The sequence below is a fragment of the Aythya ferina genome (assembly GCF_964211825.1).
Source record: "Aythya ferina genome assembly, chromosome: 1".
NCBI lineage: Eukaryota > Metazoa > Chordata > Aves > Anseriformes > Anatidae > Aythya > Aythya ferina.
Genome location: NC_140296.1, coordinates 202,927,564 through 202,948,736, shown reverse-complemented (window position 1 = coordinate 202,948,736; position 21,173 = coordinate 202,927,564). Strand labels below are relative to the sequence as shown.

The 21,173-nt window shown below is 45.0% G+C and overlaps 1 protein-coding gene and 1 long non-coding RNA gene across 2 annotated transcripts in view; one reads left to right on the top strand and one right to left on the bottom strand.

The window, feature by feature from the left end:
* Positions 1-5,043: 5,043 nt before the first annotated feature.
* Positions 5,044-21,173, top strand: part of TAF3 (TATA-box binding protein associated factor 3) — a 113,086-nt gene continuing 96,956 nt past the window's right edge. Inside the window, exons 1-2 of the mRNA XM_084503410.1 lie at positions 5,044-5,296; positions 14,987-15,229. Of these exons, the coding sequence (XP_084359536.1) occupies positions 5,131-5,296; positions 14,987-15,229 (409 nt within the window). The 5' untranslated portion in view covers positions 5,044-5,130. The remainder of the gene's footprint in view (positions 5,297-14,986; positions 15,230-21,173) is intronic.
* LOC311430042 lies at positions 8,536-11,333 on the bottom strand. The gene is made up of 3 exons (XR_014688514.1): positions 10,804-11,333; positions 9,886-9,983; positions 8,536-9,064 (listed from the first exon to the last, which is right to left on the bottom strand). It is a non-coding gene; the product is annotated as an uncharacterized lncRNA (long non-coding RNA).

The window sequence follows — 21,173 nt, the reverse complement described above, 5'->3', positions numbered from 1 at the left end:
GCAGTTGGAACACTGACCTCTATCTCATTTGAACACAATACTAGTACTGTTTCCAGAAGTTTACATTCTAAAAGAAACTGAGCCGATGATATGAATCATTTCAGTGTTTACTTGAAATGCACACTGTTCATATATATTTGAATGCTGTAAAATACAATAATGCTCCCATTTCCAGCCTTCACTGGGCGTGGCAGATATGAGAAAGGAAAAATGTGAATAAAAGGATATAGCAGAAGTGTAGGAAAGAAATAGTGGTGTAGTATGACCATAAAAGTTGAAAGCTCCCAGCCCAAGTTCTGCAATTAAATCAAGAGCTCTGAAGGACTCAGCATCATACAGGACAGAAACGGGAAGAGGATCTACAGAAGAGATCTGAAGAAAATGGATGTGGCATTAAGCATCAAACCCATCTGAGTTTGACAGCAGGGATGGGCATAAGCAGCCACATCCCGTTTGCTCAAGCTGCTCTTGGATTGAGTTAGCCCTAAGTCAGCTGGTCTAAAAACCATAAGTGCTGTTTGATCAATTCAATTTCTAGCTGACAGCTACGAGCCTGTAATTCTTGAAGCATAATTTTATTTTTATGTAGAACACTTAAATCAAGAAATCAAGCTTTGTCATGTTTCCTTTTCTACTTAAATGTGGGAAACTGTTTTAAACTTGGAAGCCTAGAACAGCAGTGGATTGTAATTTACTCTATTGGGAGTTTGCCCTATACTTAACAATCTCATTTTTTGAGGTAGTCTTGATTTACATTCTACTTCTAATGTTGCACACCTATAGGGCCAAAGCTTCCCAGCGGTGCCTGATTTCCACGGCTGCTGTTGTGGTGGAGCATTATTGACTCCTGTTGTCAGCACCTTGCATGCTCTGCTGATGCTGTGTAAAAATCCCACCTGGCTTTGCCCTGCCTGCCTGCAGCTGGGAATGCAGAGTGGGTAGGAGGCTCATGGGGTTGAGCAGGGATCCATTTCTCACGTCCCAGATGAGAGGGATGGTGTGCAGGTGTAACATTGAGCATGAAAATGTTGATCTCTGTGAAACTTGTTGGCAAATTGGGATCTGCTGAAGAGGCCTGAGGCAGGAGGAACTCCGTGGTACAGCAGCGTCTTGTATGATCATTCCCTTCTTTGTCCTCCCTACCCCTTCCAAGACATAAGGAAGTGGTTAGCACGCAGCCTGGGTCAAACCTGTGTTCCCACTGCAGGCCCTGGGGTATCCTCGTCTTTTTGTGCTGCCCTCTTGCCCAGCAGGCTGCATTTTTGCCAGGGCTGCTGGACCTGCCACGGTGTAGCACATTCTGCCTTGTGCTTTGGCCCAGCGTTTTCAGGACTCTTTCTTGAATCCATTCTCTGTTGTTAAGATGATAGGTAAAGGTTCTAATCTTTTGAGTAACAGCATTTGATTTTACAGCAGTTCAGACACTTCAGCCCTAACATCCTCTGACTTTGCAATCATTGCAATGACTACAAGAGCTCTGCATAAAATTTCTGACCTAGTATGATGCATTATATGCTCCTAGGTACCACAGAAGTAGCATGTCCACAGAAGGACATTCTTTCCAACTCTTTGAATCCCATGTTAATTCCCTTAAGAATACTTGTGAAATTTTGAACAGGTGAGCTGTGCATTTGCAGTTGCTTAAAATGCTCAAAAAATTTTTAGAAGATTGGAAGTGTCAGTTCAAAACTCCCCAAAGCTGCTTGGATTGAAGAGAGTGAGCAAAGAACATGCTGTGTCCTGAAAAATGATGAACTGACAGACTTTGTCATCAGTCTCGCTCCCCTCTCCCTAGATTGCAGGCTTGAGAGGTGGCTGACCTGAGAGACTAGACTGTTTATTGACTAATTAGCACACTACTAATTATCTAATAAATCAATGAGTAATTCACAAACTAATTAACTTCTGGTAATACAACGCTGTTATTTACAATTCTGTGTTTCACACTTGGATTAGTTACACACAATGAGTTACAGTTTGGCTTTTGTGTTAGTGCCTACCCAAGCAGTATCATATAACACTTCCATTGCTCCTCACTCCACCCCTCGCACTACTAAATAACTATTATTTTTGTTTCTGGATCCTCCTTCCCACCACCACCATTTCATCCTTTCCCTGCCCTCTTTTTTTCCCAAATAAACAACTCCCCCATAAACACTTTCCTCATTGTTCCCAGTTTTGCTACATCTGTTGCCAAAATCTGTTGTTCTACTCCCCAAAAGATCCCCCAAACTCAATTATTTGGCTTATGTTGGGTGCATAGGGTTTTACACACTTTCTACTTCAGACCTGTTTCCCTCATGAAATTCAAGCACTTCTTTATCTTACATTCAAGAATCCACATACTGCAGCAAGGCTGCATACTTTTCCACACTCATTGTGCTCATCCTGCTCTCCACTGTTTGATTAAAAGTCATTGGCTTTAATTTTGTGTGTGTGGTTTTGTTTTGTTTGTTTTGTCTTTTTTTTTTGATAGTGTTATAGTTCCCTGGCTATGCCCTGTCTTGTTATCAGGGATGGCACTGGAGTGGGACCTCTTACCTGCACATAAGTGCACACAAACGTGCTTTTACAGATGTTTGTCTGCTTGTTTTTGTGGTTCCACCCTGTGCAACAACCTGCAGTTCCAGAAGAGATTCACAAACACATTTTCAATTACTGAAATTAGAAAGGGGAGGAGTGTAACAAGTCAGCCTTTCTTTTTTTTTTTTTTTTTCCTTTTTTTTTTTTTTATTTTTTATTTTTTTTCTCTGCAAGGAAGAAATAATCCCCTACAAGTCTCCTGGCTTCAAAATCAATTTTTTTTCTCAAACTGATTCTTAAATCAGGCTCCTTCCTGTGTCCTAGAGAAGGACACAGTGTCCTGTGTCCATCACTGTCAAAGGATTCTCTCTGTTACACTAAAATTTCCCCTCCCATTTCTCAGATTCATATTCCTTGCAGCACAGGAACCCTGAAACTTCCACAGGAGCACAGGAGGTTGCTCCAAAACGAACCAGATGCCAGGTTGGCAACATATGTGATCTGTGTGGTGACAGATGTGGTGAGACTGTGTGGGAGTGACGAGGTGGGACATGGTAGCCCTAAGCCACAGCCTCCAAGAGGTTGTGGCTTAGGCCACATTAGAGTCCTGTTACCTGTCAGGAGAGGCCAACCCCCAGCTTCCCACACTTCCTTTTCAGGTAGTTGCAGAGAGCAATGACGTCTCCCCTGAGCCTCCTCTTCTCCAGACTAAACAAACCCAATTCCCTCACCCACTCCTCACAGGACTTGTGCTCCAGATCCTTCACCAGCTTCGTAGCATTTCTCTGGACATGTTCCAGGGCCTCGATGCCCTTGTACTGAGAGGACCAAAACTGAACACAATTCAGTTATATATATCTGGGGGGACTGGGGGGAGGTAGTGGTGGCTCCAGAATGAGACCTGGCTCAGTCACAGAATCCCAGAACAGCTGAGGTTGGAAGGAACCTCTGAAGCTCATCCAGTCCAACCCCTCTGCCAAGCAGGATCACCTAGAGCACATTGCACAGGATGACATCCAGACGGGTTTTGAATATCTCAAGGGATGGGGCATCCACAACCTCTCTGGGCAACCTGTTCCAATGCTTTGTCATCCTCACAGCAAAGAAATGCCCTCTCATATTCAGATTGAACCTCATAATCATATTCAGCTAGAACCTCATATTTAGCTTCTTGTATGCAGCTAGGACCTCATACTCAGCCTCTTATATTCAGCCTGGACCTCCTATTTAGCCTCCCATATTCTGCTTCCACCTCATGTTCAGCCAGGACCTCATATTCAGCCTCTCGTATTCAGCTCGGACCCTCATATTTAGCCTCCCGTATTCAGCTGGGACCCTTGTATTTAGGTTGTCGTATTCAGCCTCCACCTCATAGTCAGCCTCCACCTCATCTTCAGCCTCTCACATCCACCTGGGACCTCATATTCAGCCTCTTGTACCCAACACCTCCTCTCACATTCAGCCTCTCATATTCAGCCTCAACCTTGTGTTTAGTCTCTCACACTCATCCTCTTGTACCCAGCTGAGACCTCATATTCAGCCTCTCATCTTCAGCGTCCACCTCATCTTCAGCCCCTCACATGCAGCCAGGACCTCACATTCAGTTGGGACCCTCACATTTAGCCTCCCACATTCAGCCTCCACCTCACCCTCAGCCTCTCACACCCACCTGGAACCTCACACTCACCTCTCCCACCCAACACCCCCTCTTACACTCAACCTCTTACACTCAATTCAACCTCTCCCACTCAGCTTAGACCTCACACCCCCCTTCCCCTCCTCAACACCCCCTCCCCACACACCTCCCTTCACCCCTTTCCCCCTTTTTTTTCCCCAAAATTTGGAGGAAGTGTGTTCGGCTCTGGTGAGGCCGCACCTCGAGTACTGTGTTCAGTTTTGGGCCCCTCGCTACAAGAAGGACATGGAGGTGCTCGAGAGAGTCCAGAGAAGGGCGACGAAGCTGGTGAGGGGTCTGGAGAACAAGTCCTACGAGGAGCGGCTGAGGGAGCTGGGCTTGTTCAGCCTGGAGAAGAGGAGGCTCAGGGGTGACCTTATTGCTCTTTACAGATACCTTAAAGGAGGCTGTAGAGAGGTGGGGGTTGGTCTGTTCTCCCAGGTGCCTGGTGACAGGACGAGGGGGAATGGGCTTAAGTTGCGCCAGGGGAGTTTTAGGTTAGATGTTAGGAAGAACTTCTTTACTGAAAGGGTTGTGAGGCATTGGAACAGGCTGCCCAGGGAAGTGGTGGAGTCACCATCCCTGGAAGTCTTTAAAAGACGTTTAGATGTAGAGCTTAGGGATATGGTTTAGTGGGGACTGTTAGCGTTAGGTCAGAGGTTGGACTCGATGATCTTGAGGTCTCTTCCATCCTAGAAATTCTGTGATTTCTGTGAAAAATCCCCCCCCAGCCTAACTAATCGAGCCCCCCCCCCTCCACCCTTTCCCGCTCGATGCGCTCGGCGCTGGAGCGGCGGCGCCTGGCGCGGGGCGGGCGGCGGGGAGAGGCGGCAGCGCCAAGATGGCGGCGGCGGAGGCGGCGGCGGGCCCGGCGTGAGGCGGCCGCGGCCCTCCCGGCCCGGGGAGCCGGGGAGGCAGGCAGGGAGGGCGGCATGTGCGAGACCTACTCGCGGTGGCTGCTCCGGGTGTCGGTGGCGCAGATCTGCCAGGCCTTGGGCTGGGATTCGGTGCAGGTCTCGGCCTGCGACCTCCTCACCGACGTGCTGCAGCGGTACCTGCAGGGGCTGGGCCGGGGCTGCCACCGCTACTGCGAGCTGTGTGAGTGAGGGGACGGCTCGGGGAAAAAGGGGGGAGGGGATTAGGGGGGTGGCGGAGAGGTTTTGGGGGTGATGGGGGGGCTTGGGGAGGTGGAGGTGGGTGTTGGGGCGCTTAGGGGTGGTGATGGGGGGTTTTTGGGGGAGGTGAGGGGGTTTTGGGGGAGGTGAGGGGGTTTTGGGGGAGGTGAGGGGGTTTTGGGGGAGGTGAGGGGGTTTTGGGGGAGATGAGGGGGGTTTTGGGGGAGATGAGAGGGTTTGGGGGGGAGGTGAGGGGGTTTGGGGGTTGATGAGGGGGTTTGGGGGGTGATGAGGAGCTTTTGGGGGAGGTGAGGGGGTTTGTAGGGTGATGAGGGGGTTTTTGGGGGAGGTGAGGGGGTTTGGGGGGAGGTGAGGGGGTTTGGGGGGAGGTGAGGGGGTTTGGAGGGTGATGGGGGGTTTGGGGGGAGGTGAGGGGGGTTTGGGGGGAGATGAGGGGGTTTTGGGGGAGGTGAGGGGGGTTTGTGGGGTGATGAGGGGGTTTTGGGGGAGGTGAGGGGGCTTGGGGGGTGGCAAGGGAACTTTCGCGGAGATGAGATGATTTGGGGGGCTAGGGGTGGTGATTGGAGGATCTGAGGGGGTGATGGGGAGGCTTTGGGTAGAGATGAGGGGCTTGGAGTGGTGATTGAGAGGTTTAGGGGGGTAATGAGGGGTTTGGGAGGTTTATAGGAGCAGTGAGAGACTTACATGCTTAATGTAAGGTCTTGGGGGTCTTGAGATAGCAATGGAGGCGTTTGGGGGGCTTGGCGGGGTGATGGGGGGCTTGAGGTAGAGATGGGTGTCTTGAAGTGGTTATGGGGAGATTTGTGAGGCTTGGGGCTGTGATGGGGTGGTGAGAGAGGGGCTCAGGGAGTGATGGAGGGGTGTGGGGGTGTTGGAGTGGTAATGGGGGGTTTGGGGGTGGTGCTGGAGGCAGGAGGCTGGGGAACACCGTGGGGAGAGGGGCTGCGGGAAGGGACAAGGTCAGTGCCACTCGGATGTGGGCTGGGGGAGCAGGGTCAGGCAAGGTGAGCTCCAGAGGTCCCTGCCCACCTCAGCTGCTCTGTGGTTCCCTGAAGGGAGGTGTTGGGCTGGGACTGGGGGCTGTGTGGAGGAAGGCAGGAGAGTCATAGAGGCATTAGTGTTGGAAAAGACTTCCCAGATCATTTGGTCCAACCATCCCCCTACCACCACTGTCACCACCAAACCCTGTCCCCAAGCACCACGTCCAACCTCTCCTTGAACACCCCCAGGGACGGTGACTCCACCACCTCCCTGGGCAACCCGTCCCAGTGCCTGACTGCTCTTTCTGAGCAGAAATGTCTCCTCATTGCCAACCTGAACCTCCCCTGGCACAACTTGAGGCCATTCCCTCTGGTCCTATCACTGGTTACCTGTGAGAAGAGGCTGATCCCCAGCTCCCTAGCTCCCCACAGCTTCCTTTCAGGTAGTTGCAGAGAGCAATGAGATCTCCCGAGCCTCCTCTTCTCCAGACTAAACACCCCCAGTGCCCTCAGTAGGGCAGCCCTGGGGACAGTGGAGGTAGGAGCAGTCTTTTGGGGTCACAGGAAAAGTGACTGTGCGTAGGAAGGCTGTGGGGAGTGTTGGTTATGGGGCTAAGAGCAATATGGGGAGCTGTGCTTGTGCGGCCGTGGACATACCTCTATAGAGTGTCATCGAGCTGTGGTGCCTGAGGTGAGGGGTTAATATGTATCAGGGTGGCATGGGGCTGGGGGTGTGTATGTATGGGGTAAGCAGTGGTGCTGAGGGGCCAGGAATGTGTCAGGGGCTATGGGGCCACTGTGTGTGAGGGCAGGGATGCGCCTGAGTGTTTTCTGGGGGGTTGATGGAGCTGTAGGAGAGATGTGGGATGTGCGTTTGGGGGAAGCAATAGGGCTGCATGTGTAAGGGGTGGGGGTACGTGTATTGGGAGAGGGAGGGGTGTAATTTTGGTGCCCGTGGTATGGGGTGAGAGCCACCCCATGTGGATGCAGTGGAAGGGGTTTGACTGTGGGGACTGGCACTGACACCGCTGCTGAGCTGCCATCAGCAGGAGCTGGAGTGAAGGAGGGGGACGGGGTGCCCAGGGCCTTGCTGGATTTGGGGTGAGGCTGTGCAGGGGGGGAATGGGGCCACCAGCCCCATTGCTGGGGCCTGGAAGGGGGAGTCTACGCCAAGAGGGACAAGAGAAAGAAGTGGGGTCTGTGTGAGCACATGGCAGCGGGGACAGATGGGGGATAGGGCAACAAACAGTGCTGCTGGGTCTGGCAGTGGGACAGGGGGTGACATTGTGAGGCCCTAAGGGTTGTGTGGGACCCCACAGGATAGGATTTGAGGGAGGCAGGTGGCCCTATAGCAAGTGGGGGTGCTGACGGGTCTGTATCACATGTGGCAGAGGAGAGTGAGGAGATGCCTGCGGTACAGGAACGTGAGGAAGGGGGTGCCAGGATCCTGCTGGGTCCGGGAGAGCATGGGGAGGTGGCTGGGGGTGAGGATGAAACCTTGCTGCCCTATTTGTAGGGCATAACGTGAGGGGCGGGGGGCTGCCAGTGCTGCTGTTGGGTCTGTGAGGGTTGGAGCGGGGATAAAGCTGGGGGTGCAGGGGCGTTGTTGGCTGCTTGTTCAGAGTGAATTCGGCGCAGAGACCCGCAGGAGAGGAGCAGCCTGGGTCTGGAGGTGCTGCTGCCTGTTCTGAAAAGTTGGATGCGAAGCTGTGTGCAGTGCCTGAGCCCAAACAGGAGCTGCCTGTGAGGACGTTACAGGAGACAGCGCACAGAGCTCAGAGCAGCGGGGCTACGGGGTAAAAAAGGAGCCAGCCTGGGCTCGGTCAGAGCTCCCCCTTGCCCTGGGGTCGGTGTAAATTCCAGGCTGATGCTCTGTTGGCGGATCGGTGCTGGTGGAAGAGGTGAGCTGGGGAGCAGCGTTGCCTCCCAGGCACGGCTGACTCTGCCGCAGGTACTGCAGCTCTTGTAAGCCCGGGAGGAGAAGGTGCAGAGGTGAGGAAAATCCAGCTTTGGCCTTTTGTTGCTTGAGGAATTGGAAATACTCAGTGGGAGACAGTGGAAATAAAACGTCCCCTCTAGCTCTGGGTACCCCAAAAAGTGGGGAAGGAAATCTTTTTCCCCCTTGGTGCGTGGAGAAGGAAGATGTATCACGTGTATACATAATTTAATGAGAAGGGGAACGTGTTGTTTTCACACCAGTGATACAGTATTTCTTAAACTTTCTTAAAATAATTCCTGTATTTCTTTCTTTAAAAGCTTTGTGACAAGACTTCTTAACGCTCAGCTGATGTCTCACCGCTTCTTCAGCCTCGTTTCCTTTTGCTCCTAAAATAAGTCACCGTACAAACCCAGCTTGGGATGAATGAGCAGGATTTTGCCACGGTTTGGCAGAAGGGGAATTAATTAAATCCCAATTGTAGCATCTTCATTGTCGGCGCGTTATCTTGGAGTCAGACCGGTTGGGCTCGAGTTAGCAGGGTTGTCAGCTGGGGGGACGTAATCTTTGTATTCAAACTGGGATGGATTTACCCCGACGTAGCTGCGACCGTGTGGCATTGCTCTGAGAAGCATGGCATCGCTGCTCACGCAGTTTCTCAGCTGCAGGAGAAAGTGACGGCTTTCCCAGCTGTGTTAGATCTTTGTTCCAGCTGTTACATCCCATTAGGAGAGCCGCGTCCAGGATTTTCAGTGCTTTTCTGCTGTTGTTTCTTTGCATTTGCAGTGGCTGCGGTTGACGGGAGCTTCTGGGGCTGTTAATAGAAGGGAAAAGGATTTGCAAAGTGGCCTCGAGGAGTTTGATGCTGCGAAATGCCTCGGAATATCTGTGCTGGGGGCGGAGAGGGTGAACTTACAGGGGAGATAGTAAGGGTTGCCTTTGCATGATGCTGTTTATTTTTGTTGAAAGCTTATAAGAGGAAATTATTCACTATGCTGTGTGCTTCCCATGCATGTCTATACACTCAAACATTTGGAACACGGTGCTGGAATGTGTAATTAAGGCATTGGGCTACCAAACAAGCTGGCATTGTGTGGTTTCTGAGAGCCAGGATGCCCATTTTTGCCCTTGTTTGTTTTAGGGAGAGGTTCCCTGCCGTGTGCTGCTGCTTTTTGCACTCACGGTCCACGGGGGCTTGCCAAAAGCGGCAGCACAGCTGGGGCTTTGACTTAACCCCTGTGATTTCCTTTCAAACATTGTACTGGGGACACCATCCCATGAAGACAGCCTCGTTTGCTGTGGGTTTAGGAGTTTAGCTAACAGCTTGGCAGCGGGGCAGTTGGTCGTGGATGTCCAGTCCAAGAGTCCACTTGCCACCGTGTTTGTGTGAGCGATGTTATTGATCAGAGGGATGGGGACAGGAGGCATGATCTCTGCCCCCAAAAGTCTGATTTTCTTCTCTTACGTTGCTTTAAAGAGCAACCAGATTGCTTAGCTTCAGTCACTGAGGACACTGGGGCATGTTGCAGCAGAGGTGTAAAGCTGTATGATATAACAGAACACATTTACCCCTGGTTTTATAAACAGGACAGATTTAGATCGCACTTCTAGTTTTAGGAGCAGATGATAAACTACCTTGGAGGTGTTCTGGATGGAGAAGTGAGTTTTTCACCAGTCTTTCCCTGGGTTTCCCATGCTGAACAAATCCTTGGATATCCTCTCACTTCTTTCTGCTGAAATTTGCAGGAAGCAAAGATTTTGGTTTCATATCACGTGAATATATTTTTTAAAAGACTATTTTTATATGAGCATGAAAGAATTTATAAATAAAATCCCCCTCTATTTTAATACATTAAAATTTTATATTAATAATACAAACGCATTCATGAAGGCAGGGTGTGATCTGATGAGCACAACCTTGTCTTAGAAGGCAAAATGACAGATCTTGCAAAATGTTTTGCCAGCATAGAGCTGGCTCAAAAACTGCTCTAGTTTTCTGTGAGCTGTCTCCTGCAAAGGAAAACTGAACTTCATTATGGCAAATCTCTGCTTTGGAGAATGCCAAAAGCAGGCTCATATTTCCACTGGAATTAACACAGCGGAGAGGATTGACCTGGCATCAATCAAATTTACCTTGTAGATTTTTTCATTTTTAAAAAAATTATTTCAACCTTCTAAGTATGTAATAACCTAAATCAAATAATAGTAACCTCCACCAAAGCATTAGGTCTTGGTGCTCGATTTCAGTGAGCAGATTCCCTGCTCTGATGTTGAATGTTGTAACCAATATCTGTCCAGGGCCAGTAACGCTTCTTATAAGTGTACCTCTTTATGTCCTGATAACCTTAAATTTTGATGTTCTCAAGCTAATTAACTTGCTGGCTACAAATGAAGGACAACTTCATTTTTTTTTTGCTTGACATTTATTACCAGGAAAAGGAGCAGACTCCAAGCAGCCATAACAAGAAGATTCTTTTGCCTGCTTGGTAAAATTACATAAATAAGGCTCTTTTTCTCCAGTTAAGTGCACTCAAACAAGGCATGTATACTTACTAAATAATCTGCTGTGTGCTTCTGGCTGTTCCTGTGGATGCAGGATTGAAGTGGTGAGTTGTCTGCCTGAGTTACCCAACCATCGGTGCAGGTACAGCAGGGTTTAATGCGTGGCAGGGCCGTGCGACTTGCTGCAGCACAAGGAGTCCGTGAGGGAGCTGAGGAGCTGTACCTAAATAATCCCCTGCTTAAAAATGAAATAATCTCTCTTTGATACCAGCCATGAGGGTGAACGCTGAGCTATTTATAAGAGGCTGCACGTGTTGCATGGGTAGTGACTCAGGAGTTCTTCTCAATGTATTTATTATAGAGCTGCAGTTTCTCCCTCCTTAAAAAAAAGGCACGAAACCAAAAGCTCTCTGTCCTGCCCTTACTCACTTGTTAATTTTTCACTGACTGGCGTGATCTTTGGGCCTCGAAGGGGGAGGTGATGGGGAGGTGGAGGCAGGACAGAAGTAATCCATCCATCAGCCCTTCCCGAGGCTGAACTGGAGGAAAGCACAGGAGTTTTTCCCCGTGCCAGCCTCAGCTCCAGCAGTTTCTTTGGACACCGTGGATATCTGTTGGCTGGTTTGCAGTGGAGCCGAATTAACTGCAGATTAATTGAATTAACTGCAGGTGACACAGAGCTGTAGGGCTGAGGACTGGAAAACTGCCCGCCTGCCTTGGTTCTGCTGCTTCCCCGCAGTTCCAGTGCTGGTTTGGGATCCACTTCTGCGTGCAGATCCCTCCACACCTGTTGTTCACTTGTGCATAATTGAGGCTGAGGGTAAGGTGACTGCGTGGCCCTTCCTGCAGCTTCCTGACGTGCTGGTTTGGGGCTGGTTGTTGCAGCTGGATCAGTTTCAGTGTACAGTTGCCACTTAGGAGGACTGTACAGCCTAAAAGCTTGTGAGAACAATGCTCTCCTAGTTCTCTGTCCTTTGGGTAAGGAGAAGAGTTGTGTCTTGCTGCCTGAAGTATTCCCACCTGCTTGCTTCTCTTTCCAGTCCTAGAGAATGGATATTATTCGAAGCATTGTGATATAGGGAGCAGCATGAGGCTGGCACTGGAAGGCTTCAGCATCTGAATTTTTAAACAAGTATCTGAAGAATATCAAGAGAAGTTCACTATGCTCAGAATTAATTTTTTTTGGCATCATTAGCTCACGAAAAAATCCCTAAGACTAAATAAAAGACCAGGAGAATTACGTGTTTGTCAGCATTCTCTTTCATGTGTCTGGCTTCTGCTATTTCAGTCACTTTTTTTTTTTATTGAACCAGACAGTAAAGAGAAATGTTAGACCATTCATAAGTATAAAGGCACAAGTTTGGTTGTTTTTTTTTTTTTCATGTTTGATGAATCACCTGAAGTTACATTTAATACATTTGTGTGCTGTGTGTATTTCCAGCTGATAAGTGTTTTGAAACCGAAACTTGTTTCTGTTCGCCTTTCTCACTCAGGGTAGTCTCTCTTGAAAAGAAGAGGTGAAATGATCAGCGCTTTCATTCCCGTGACAGTTTTCAGGAAGTTTTGAGCTTTTAATCAGTTTTACAACTTGTCATGACTTCTTTGGGTGGAGATACATAAAAATGAAACTTCTCTATTTGCTTTTTTTTCTTCATTTAAAAAAGAAGGCATTTTTAATCTGTTACCCTCATCTTTTGAGCCTGCTTTTTAATGATACAGTTGTTTAAATATTTTCATGCCTTAAACACTCGTGATAGTTGCTTCTCTGCCCCGTGTTCTTAATAACCACTTGTAGGAAGAAATCCTTTTTAGCATTTATCACTTGCTACTCATGTCAATTTGTTTTTGGAGGTTGAAAAGATCACAAGCAGAACTGGAAAAGGACCTTCTCATATCACAGCCATAAACTGGACTAACCCTTCACCCTAAGCACGTGGCAGTGCTGGTGGCAAGAGGCCCTTGCTGAACAGAGCTTCCGAAATGCTGTCGTGGAGCCACTGCCATGGGGCAGGTGTTTTGCCTTGTAGTACTTGCTGCATCCTGCCTTGAATGTCCCCCTAACATCTGGCTGGGGAGCTTATTTAGGAATTTTCCCTGCTTGTGGGCTTGATTTTTCTTCCAAGACAGGGCAGACACAAGCACAGGGTGCACCCATGTCTGTTGGTACACTCTCCAGGTCTAGGTGATACCCACCTGGGTGAGTGCTGAGGCTCGCTGTGGACCATCCCTGTCCTCCTAATCACACAGCCAGGCACTTCAAGAGCATCCAGGGAATAAACGTGCTCTAATTCTGAGCTTGTTGAAAAGTTTCCCTAGGGATTTCGTTTTAACTGGCTGTCCAGCTTGTACCCATTAGGTCTCGATGCTTTAGCAAGTGATTCAGGAAGTTTACAGGTATCTGCGTTGTCTGAAGATCACTAAAAGTGACAACACAAATTTTCTTATCCACGTCAACTGAGTTTATTTTTTTTAATAAATAAAAAACTCACCTGTCAAGTGCCCAGTGGCTACAGGGATCTCCAAACTGCCCTAAATTGGCAATAGCAGTAATTACATTTGTGTGAGATTCCAGATTTCTGTCCCTGAAGTCTGCAGGGGAAATCAGTATTGCACTCGTACTAGATATCATAAAAACACAAAATACGAGATGATTCTTGTTGTGCAGAGTTCCCGTTCTGAATACAGACAAAAGAGGTGCTAACTTAACTCTGATCTCCATTTTAGCCATGGAGAGAATTAAAACACCAGCGACTTGCCCAGAGTCACACAAGAGGCCTGTGTTGTAGAGCTGACAATCAAAGCCATAATCTGAGTATTACCCTTATCTTCACCGCGAGACTAAGAAGAGAAATTCTAGAATAAAATTCTTATTTTCTGAATGTACCTGCAGGCATAAGTTGGCTGGGAGCTTGAATTCATCCAGTGAAGTGAGAACCAGCCCTGCATTGGCTTCCAGATAAATCAAGAGGAGATTAGGTTCAAGGAAGAACAAAAGAGCAGATCACAGATCCCCCCGACCCAGTTCTCCAAGGCTGGGGCTTCAGATCCTGCATTCACAACGGTCATTATGTTCCTGCAGTAAGCACGGGCTGCTTTTCTATAGTGACTCAGAAAACTAAATCCCAGCTTATTATCCTGTAGGAATACAATATCTTTGTAAACCAACTGTATATAACTTCAATAATTCAGAATAATTTTATAATTTTTTTAAAAAAATCATGTTTGAGATCCAAGGCATCTTTATTATTGTGATTACAAGAAGTTAGGATGAGGCTTAAAGTGGTGCCTTAGGTACTGAGGCCAGGTGCCCAGTTCTCCCTCTGGAGGCCTTTGGAGGAATTGCCCTCTGCTCAGAGAAACTGAGGCACTTGGAGGACTTCTGGGCTGTGTAATTTAAATCTTTGACCCTAATTACATGCGTGGAAAAACCTGCTTCCTCTATTGGACTGTTTTGGAGATTGTGTAAAAGAATAGTGTAAGAATTCATTGTGTTTTTCATAAGGAAAAGATTTTTGCTCTAGAGTCTAATTTAAAATGCACCACAGGAAATCAGTCCCTGAAAGTTAGAATAGGATGTTCTCTTCTCATCAGACCACTGCGTGGTATTGCTGTGTTTCATCTGGGAGGTATATCTAACTGGTAGGTAAAGTGACTCATAGTTTATGAAGCTGGTAGATTTCATCTGATGGAAAGATGCTATGCAAAGTATTTTTGTTATCGAGAGATAAATGAGATACCTTCTACTTTGCTACCTATGAACTACATTAGTGCAGCAAAATGGAATTGTTAATTTTCCAGATTGAAAAAAATAATCTTTGTTCTGTTACATGCTGGTAAAGGGGCGCTTTTTGCATATTGAGGGTTTATTTTGTTCGTTTCAACGTACATTATGAAATAGAAAACTATTTTGAGTGGTGTTACATGGTGTTAATTGTTTGTTGCCAGGAAAATCTGCCTCTTGCTGCTTCTTCGGTTTACTTGCTGTGTTTGTTGGCGTACAGTTGTTTAAAATGGTAGGGGTTGAAATAAAACACTTTTAAATGGGAGTACAGTCTTAACCCAAAACTTTTTTATAGCCCAATAAACAGTAAACCTGGCAAAACTGAGGGTCGGTAACCTCTGTTACTGGTGGTGAGCAGTGGCAGGTTGTAATCTCTGAGCACAGATCTTCAGGTTAATATTTTTTAACTGGATTTTTGCAAAAACTTTTTTTTTTTTTTTTTTTTTGTTACAGATGGCCGCACAGATCCAATTTTGGATGATGTAGGGGATGCCTTCAAACTTATGGGGGTTAACCTGCATGAGCTAGAAGATTACATACACAATATTGAACCTGTGACTTTCGCACACCAAATCCCTTCGTTTCCCGTCAGCAAGAACAATGTCCTACAGTTTCCCCAGCCTGGGAGTAAAGATGCAGAAGAAAGAAAAGAATACATCCCTGACTATATGCCGCCTATTGTCTCCTCTCAAGAAGGTGCGGAATTAATCATTTGCTTTTTAAATTTTATTTCCTGCGTGTTTGCAGATTTGTTTGCATCGTTGAGCTGTTCAAGCTGTGCTGCCGGCTGTAGTCACTAGGAATTACATAGGCAGAGATGACGTTAAAACGTGGTTAAAAAGAGGAAATAGTGCTGTGGCAAAAGCTTGTTTTCCACTGTTAATTTACGTGCCACAGAGATTAACTGGTGTCAAAGTACGCCATGCTAATACACGTTCCTATAATGCATTTAAGTTCTCGGATGGCCATAGAAATTAATGCTTTATAGTAATTCAAATATGTCTCTTACACATACTGTGAGAACTTGCATAATTAGGTAAAGGCAGAAAAGGGAAGGTTGGCAAGACCTGCACAGGGTTCCCAGGTCCTGACAGCTGGTTTTGCTTCTGTTGAATAAATTCAGCAAAAGCCCAACCTTCCAGTTAAAATGAAGTCAGATTTAAAATAAATAAGAGTCGTTTAGAGGCGCAGTGCTTGCTTTTAATTCTCTTTGCCAATGTTGACTGGTATTTTATCATCACTATTTCAAGTGTTCTCTTTTCCTTTCTTGTATTAAAAGTCCTGCACAGAGGCTAAGGATCACTGTAACAGTGAAACCAACTATAGAAATGTGACAAGCTGCAGTTAACCTAAGAATTTTATCAGCAGCAGTGGAAAAAGCGAAATCTTTTTTTTTTCCTGGTTTTTTTTTTTTTTTTTTTTTTTTTAACTACGTGAAACTTGATTGCTAACTATTAAGATAAATGTTTAAGAGCTTTGACCTAGTCCAACTTTCTCTTTGAATAGTGAACATCCTGCATGTGTGCTTTCTGAGGAAATGCATGTAAGTTTGTGGCTCGAGTACAAAAATGCCAGGCAGAAGAACATTCTTTCCTGAAAGAGTATGTAATAAACTGGCACAATTCTCAAAATGTTTATTTCGTTTAAAGTTTACGTGGGGACAGAATGGATATCGTGCTCTGTTTTGCCTATTGTTCTTTTTGAAGAGCTTAGGTCTCAAATTTTGAATGCTGAAATACGTGCAAATTTCTGCCCAGTGTAAAGATGAAAACAAATGACATCGCCTTGTTGGTAAGATGCAATGTGTGCCCTGCCACTACAAATGTTGCGTGGGGCAGTTTTTCCATGATTACTAAGCAGTATCTTCAATCTTGCATACGTCACGTTCAGATAGCATTACTAGGTGCTTCAGTTAGTCTAAATGAAATTATTGTTGGGAAACAGCTATCAAAAGTGTAAACGAATGTCAGATAGGGTGGTTTCAGTGTGTGCAGTTGTTCGGAAAAAATGCTCCATTTCCAGTAACAATCGGAGGACTTAATTATGCTGATGAGTGTTTCCGAAGCTCTATGCCTGACTTTCCTGTTTTCTCTCTGTATTCTATGCAATTATTTTATAGATCAATAGCATTTTAATGGCTCTTGCCTCCATACAATGCAGGAAGTAAAAATTCTGTTCAAAGCAGAACTATTTTCTTGAATTGATAAGAAGATACTAAAATCTCCCTGTTGTGGAGTTTGCTAAAAGGATTGTTTTTAAAACCTAACAAAATCTCTTAAACTAGGAAGAGACAGGCACAATGTAAATATATATGTAGAGAGCATTAATAAGGGAAAAGTATAGAAGATGACTTTGAAAAGTGACTAAGGATTTTAGCTGTACCGTTCTAGCTACTTCTTGATACACGTTAGTCTGATTTTTCAGGAGGTAAACACACACCATTCTGTCACAGCAATCCAGCTTCTTTGAAGTGTAAGAAGTTACCCAGAAGTTCTGCATTTTTTTTTTTTAATATTTTATTTTATTTGGAAAATTGTACTTCTAAAAGTATGCGAGAAAGATCAAATCCAAAAAAGCTCAAAGCAGTTGTAGACAAGTATCTGGACACAGGGAGAGAGAGATGAGAGGGAGCATTACAGATTCAGTCTGGCTATACATGACATAAAAAGCAAGAGTAAAAATTGAAATGGGGACAGTTGTGCTTTTTTTTTTGTATGTAACTTTTTATACTCTCTCTCTTGCAAGTTAGATCCAGGAGTTAGATTTTAGCACTCCTTATAAATAATGTATGAATCCTTTTAACACCCGAAGCAAGAAGATATCATTTCCAAAGTTGGATGAGAACCAGGAAAACTTCTAATGCCTAAGGCTAGTGTGTCAGAGGACCTATAGACACAACTTCAGGGAAAAGAATACAATTTTTTTTTTAATAGAAATTTAAAGCAAGCATTAAATATAATTGCTGAATGCAGGTTTGTTACTGTTGATGTAAAATACTTACAGTTGAGAACACTTTAATTCTGAATTAAGTGCTTTCTGAGGGTGCTATTTGTAATTTTGTGCCTCATATATCCCTTTTTGGAAGGGGTGAGGTGTATCAAGAAACTGTCTTATATGCTTTGTTGTATTTTACTCTGAGTAAAATCTGGAAGAAAAGCATACTTTTGCAGGTTAGAGGAATGCTTTGCTTGAACACTGAAGAACTGCAGTAACTGGCTGAATAGTTCACAGATCTTTACAGAAGTAACAAAACCCTATTATTACTAAGATTATGCAATACATAATATTTGTGTTGCTTTGAGTATGCAATAAAGATAATGAGCCCATAACGAGGGCTTCGATCACGTTATGATGTGTAACGTAAATCTTTCAGTCAGTTAAAGCATCTATCAGGAAAATGGCCCATTTGATATGGAAGCCTAGAGCTCAGCTCGTGTTATGAATATTTATTTACTGATATGATGCAGGTATCGCTGGTGCTGATATATTTTAGTAATAATGTAGCCACGATGGCCTAAGGGTAGGACCAAAAAAAAAGGTTTATTTGGAGAGGTAATATCATTTAGTTTTATCAGTTGATCCAATTAAAAGTATTATCTCAGTGACAAAGTGACTTCATAGGTAATTCTAGCTAGGTGCTTTAGTAATATAAAGAGTTTTTTAATTGTTTGTTTAAATAAAACCCAGTGTTCAGTATGCACCATGACCAGTAGGTGCTGCTAATCCTCTTCTCAAAAGTCCTCCTGTTCTCTGTGTGTAACTAACTTCTTATTTCCACCTACTCTAGAACTGGCGGTTTTGTGTTCAGCGCATGCAGTCTACCCAGCAGTTTGTGTGATGTCTTAGTTATCATTGCCAAAGACTTGATAAGAGCAAAAAGCCCTGTCCAGCCTGAGCAAAGCCGTTTCCTTCGTGTCTGCTCAATAGTAAGAAATGCTGAAACAGCTCTCTGACTGATTTCTGAACTTGTGGGGGAAGGTGATGACGGCAAATAGGTTTTCGCCATCTCTAATTTGTATCTCTTGGAAGTTTAGTTGTGGCAGAAGTTTTGTTCGAAGAAAGCAGAAAACGTTTTCTTGCTTCAAACTACAAGTGCCTCATTTCAGTAACTTACACTAACTAGATGAACTGGTGCGTGATCCAAATGCTTGCACTGCAAGGATCTGCATATGAAATGACATATTTTAGAAAACAATCTGATCCAGTATTGCCATGGCAAATGTTGTTTTTTAGCAGTATTTCTTACAAAGGACACTGAAGGGATAATTTTATGCCAATGTATCATGATGTTCGCTGTCTGCCGATTTTTAATTAGTCTCCTTTTTGTTTTTTCAGAGTTATTTTAGCACTGTTGTCACTAAAATGTCATGGTAAACTTGTAAGACAGATTATAGAAGGAGAAAAAAATAAATTAGTTGCAAAACATGATGGTCATGCTTTATTTCTCGTGCTTTAATGTGAAGAACATAAGTTTTGCAATAATACATCAACTTCATAGAATTTGTTGATTCCATTTGAAGCAAAACAGTGCTGAGTTAAAACTAGGCCAGCTGAGAAAGCCCAGATACTTTACCACAGCTAATAATAATCAGTATTACATTTATTCTGTGATAGTGTTTAGAGCCCTGGATCCCCGTGCTTTAAGAACATGTATCGTTCTCCATAGCTGAAAAGGAAAGTGTGAATCCTACATGTGCTGTGGTAACCTTGATTTTTAGCTTTGTAGGATCAATTTCTATTTGTGCTTGCTGCATTACCACATTTTTAATAATAACAAGATATTTATTTATTTATTTATTTTAAATAACAATTTTGTCCTCTGCTTTCATTTTGTTTTTTTGGCTTTGTGAAGTGACTGGTAGTCTTTCCCCGTGTCTCTCGTTGGGAGACTGAAGAAAACGTTGTTTCTGTGCATGTAATATTAATCATAGTCTATCATATTTGCATTAGACCCTAATTCTTCTCTTGCACTAAATCATGTTGAGGTACATCAGAATGATATGAGGGAAAAGTTATGAGAGTCTCTTCTCATTATGAGAGTTTTTAGGGAGTCAGACAGTCACTCCCACCTTGTAGAAGTTCAGCTTCTTTCCCTTAGAGATCATCTGGAAACAAATGAAATTTGCACTGGGTATTAAGTTTTGTGGTCTTCCATTCTTGATAATGTGTGTTCAAGCACTTGGCGTTGTATTTCTGATCGTTGAGTCAGGACTGGTTCTTGGCATGCTGTACAAATTTTGGATTTATTTATAGCCTTTTCTGTCAGAGCATTTTATTTCCCTGGCAGATCAAAGCGTACAATTGTTGATCTCCTTACAGTCCTGCTTTACACCCCCTCCCCCTTTGCCTTCGATGCGATATTGGAACCCGTTACCTGCCAAAGCCTGATGCTTGCAGCCACCTGGAAGCCTGGAAACCCAGCTGTCAAATTGCAGATCTTCTTAGAACATCTCTAGCTTTTCATACGGTGTTGGCTGCTAAAAATCACACTTGAATTGATGACAATGAGTGGGATGAAGTGAGGTTGGTGATCAAAACAACATTTTAGCTTCTTATACCTAGGACCTAGTGGTGCTGGAACTGTAATTGTGTAAAGCATTAAGCATCAGACATAAAGCATTAGTGTCTAGCTCCAGTGGCTGGATATATCAGATTTTAAAACTGTCACTGGCCCCTCAGTCTAGCAGTGCTTTTTTTGGCCGTGGTCCAGAACTGAATGTAGCAAGGAGCTCAGACCAGCCTAATTTCAATCTCTGGTTTCCTCAAGGGTTAAACAAAGCCAATGCCTCTCTAAATTATCATGTAGTGGGCTTAAAAAAGAATAGTGGGATATTGACTTTGCCATTTTGATAACTCCGGTCTCGCCGTCACTGTTTTTAAGCCTTTCTGCCTATCCCAAGATCGAGTTGAATCCCACGGACTAACTCTTCTCTATTTTAACAGCTGCACTGATGGTTTAAAAGCAGCAATGATCTTTTCAGCAGAGCTTTCCTAGCATACTTGGCTAAGGAAACCACCACCCATCAGTAAACAGGTATTGTGTAGTCAACTGGTTTGAAGAGTTAACCCCCCTGCTAGCTTGTGAATGCTTTGCTCCTGGCTGCTAACCATGCCCGGTTGCTGAGTGTTTGCAAGCTCCCTTTAGCTGTCTTTGCAGCGAGCGAAGTGTTAGGTGCTGATTGCTTTTGTGTGAGTGAGTCTTCCTCCGTGCATCAGCCTAGCAAGGAAGAAGCAACAGGAGAAACAGACAAAATGAGAAAGGCAGCCAAGCTTGAGATGCAGACAGAAGAAAAGCGTTGGGAAAGAGCCAATAGGAGAGGCAGGTTTCAAAGAAAAAGGAAAATATGAGACAGGAACAAAAAGTATACAGAAAATGTGCCCGGCTTAAATCTTGCCATTAGACAGAAAAATAACTCTTACAGAGAACGCGTGGTGATAAAGCTGTAATTGGGAAGACAGCTGTATCTTTACCTTTTCTTAAGCACTAGTATCATAATCTAAAGCATAATTTCCACTGAAATGCTGCAAGAAAGGATTTAACGAGGAAAATTTAAAGAAAAAAAAAGCTTACAGTGTCAAGCTAAATAGGCTTTCACTGAAGAGCTTCAGTTAATTTGCAGCATTTGGGAAAAAAAAAATC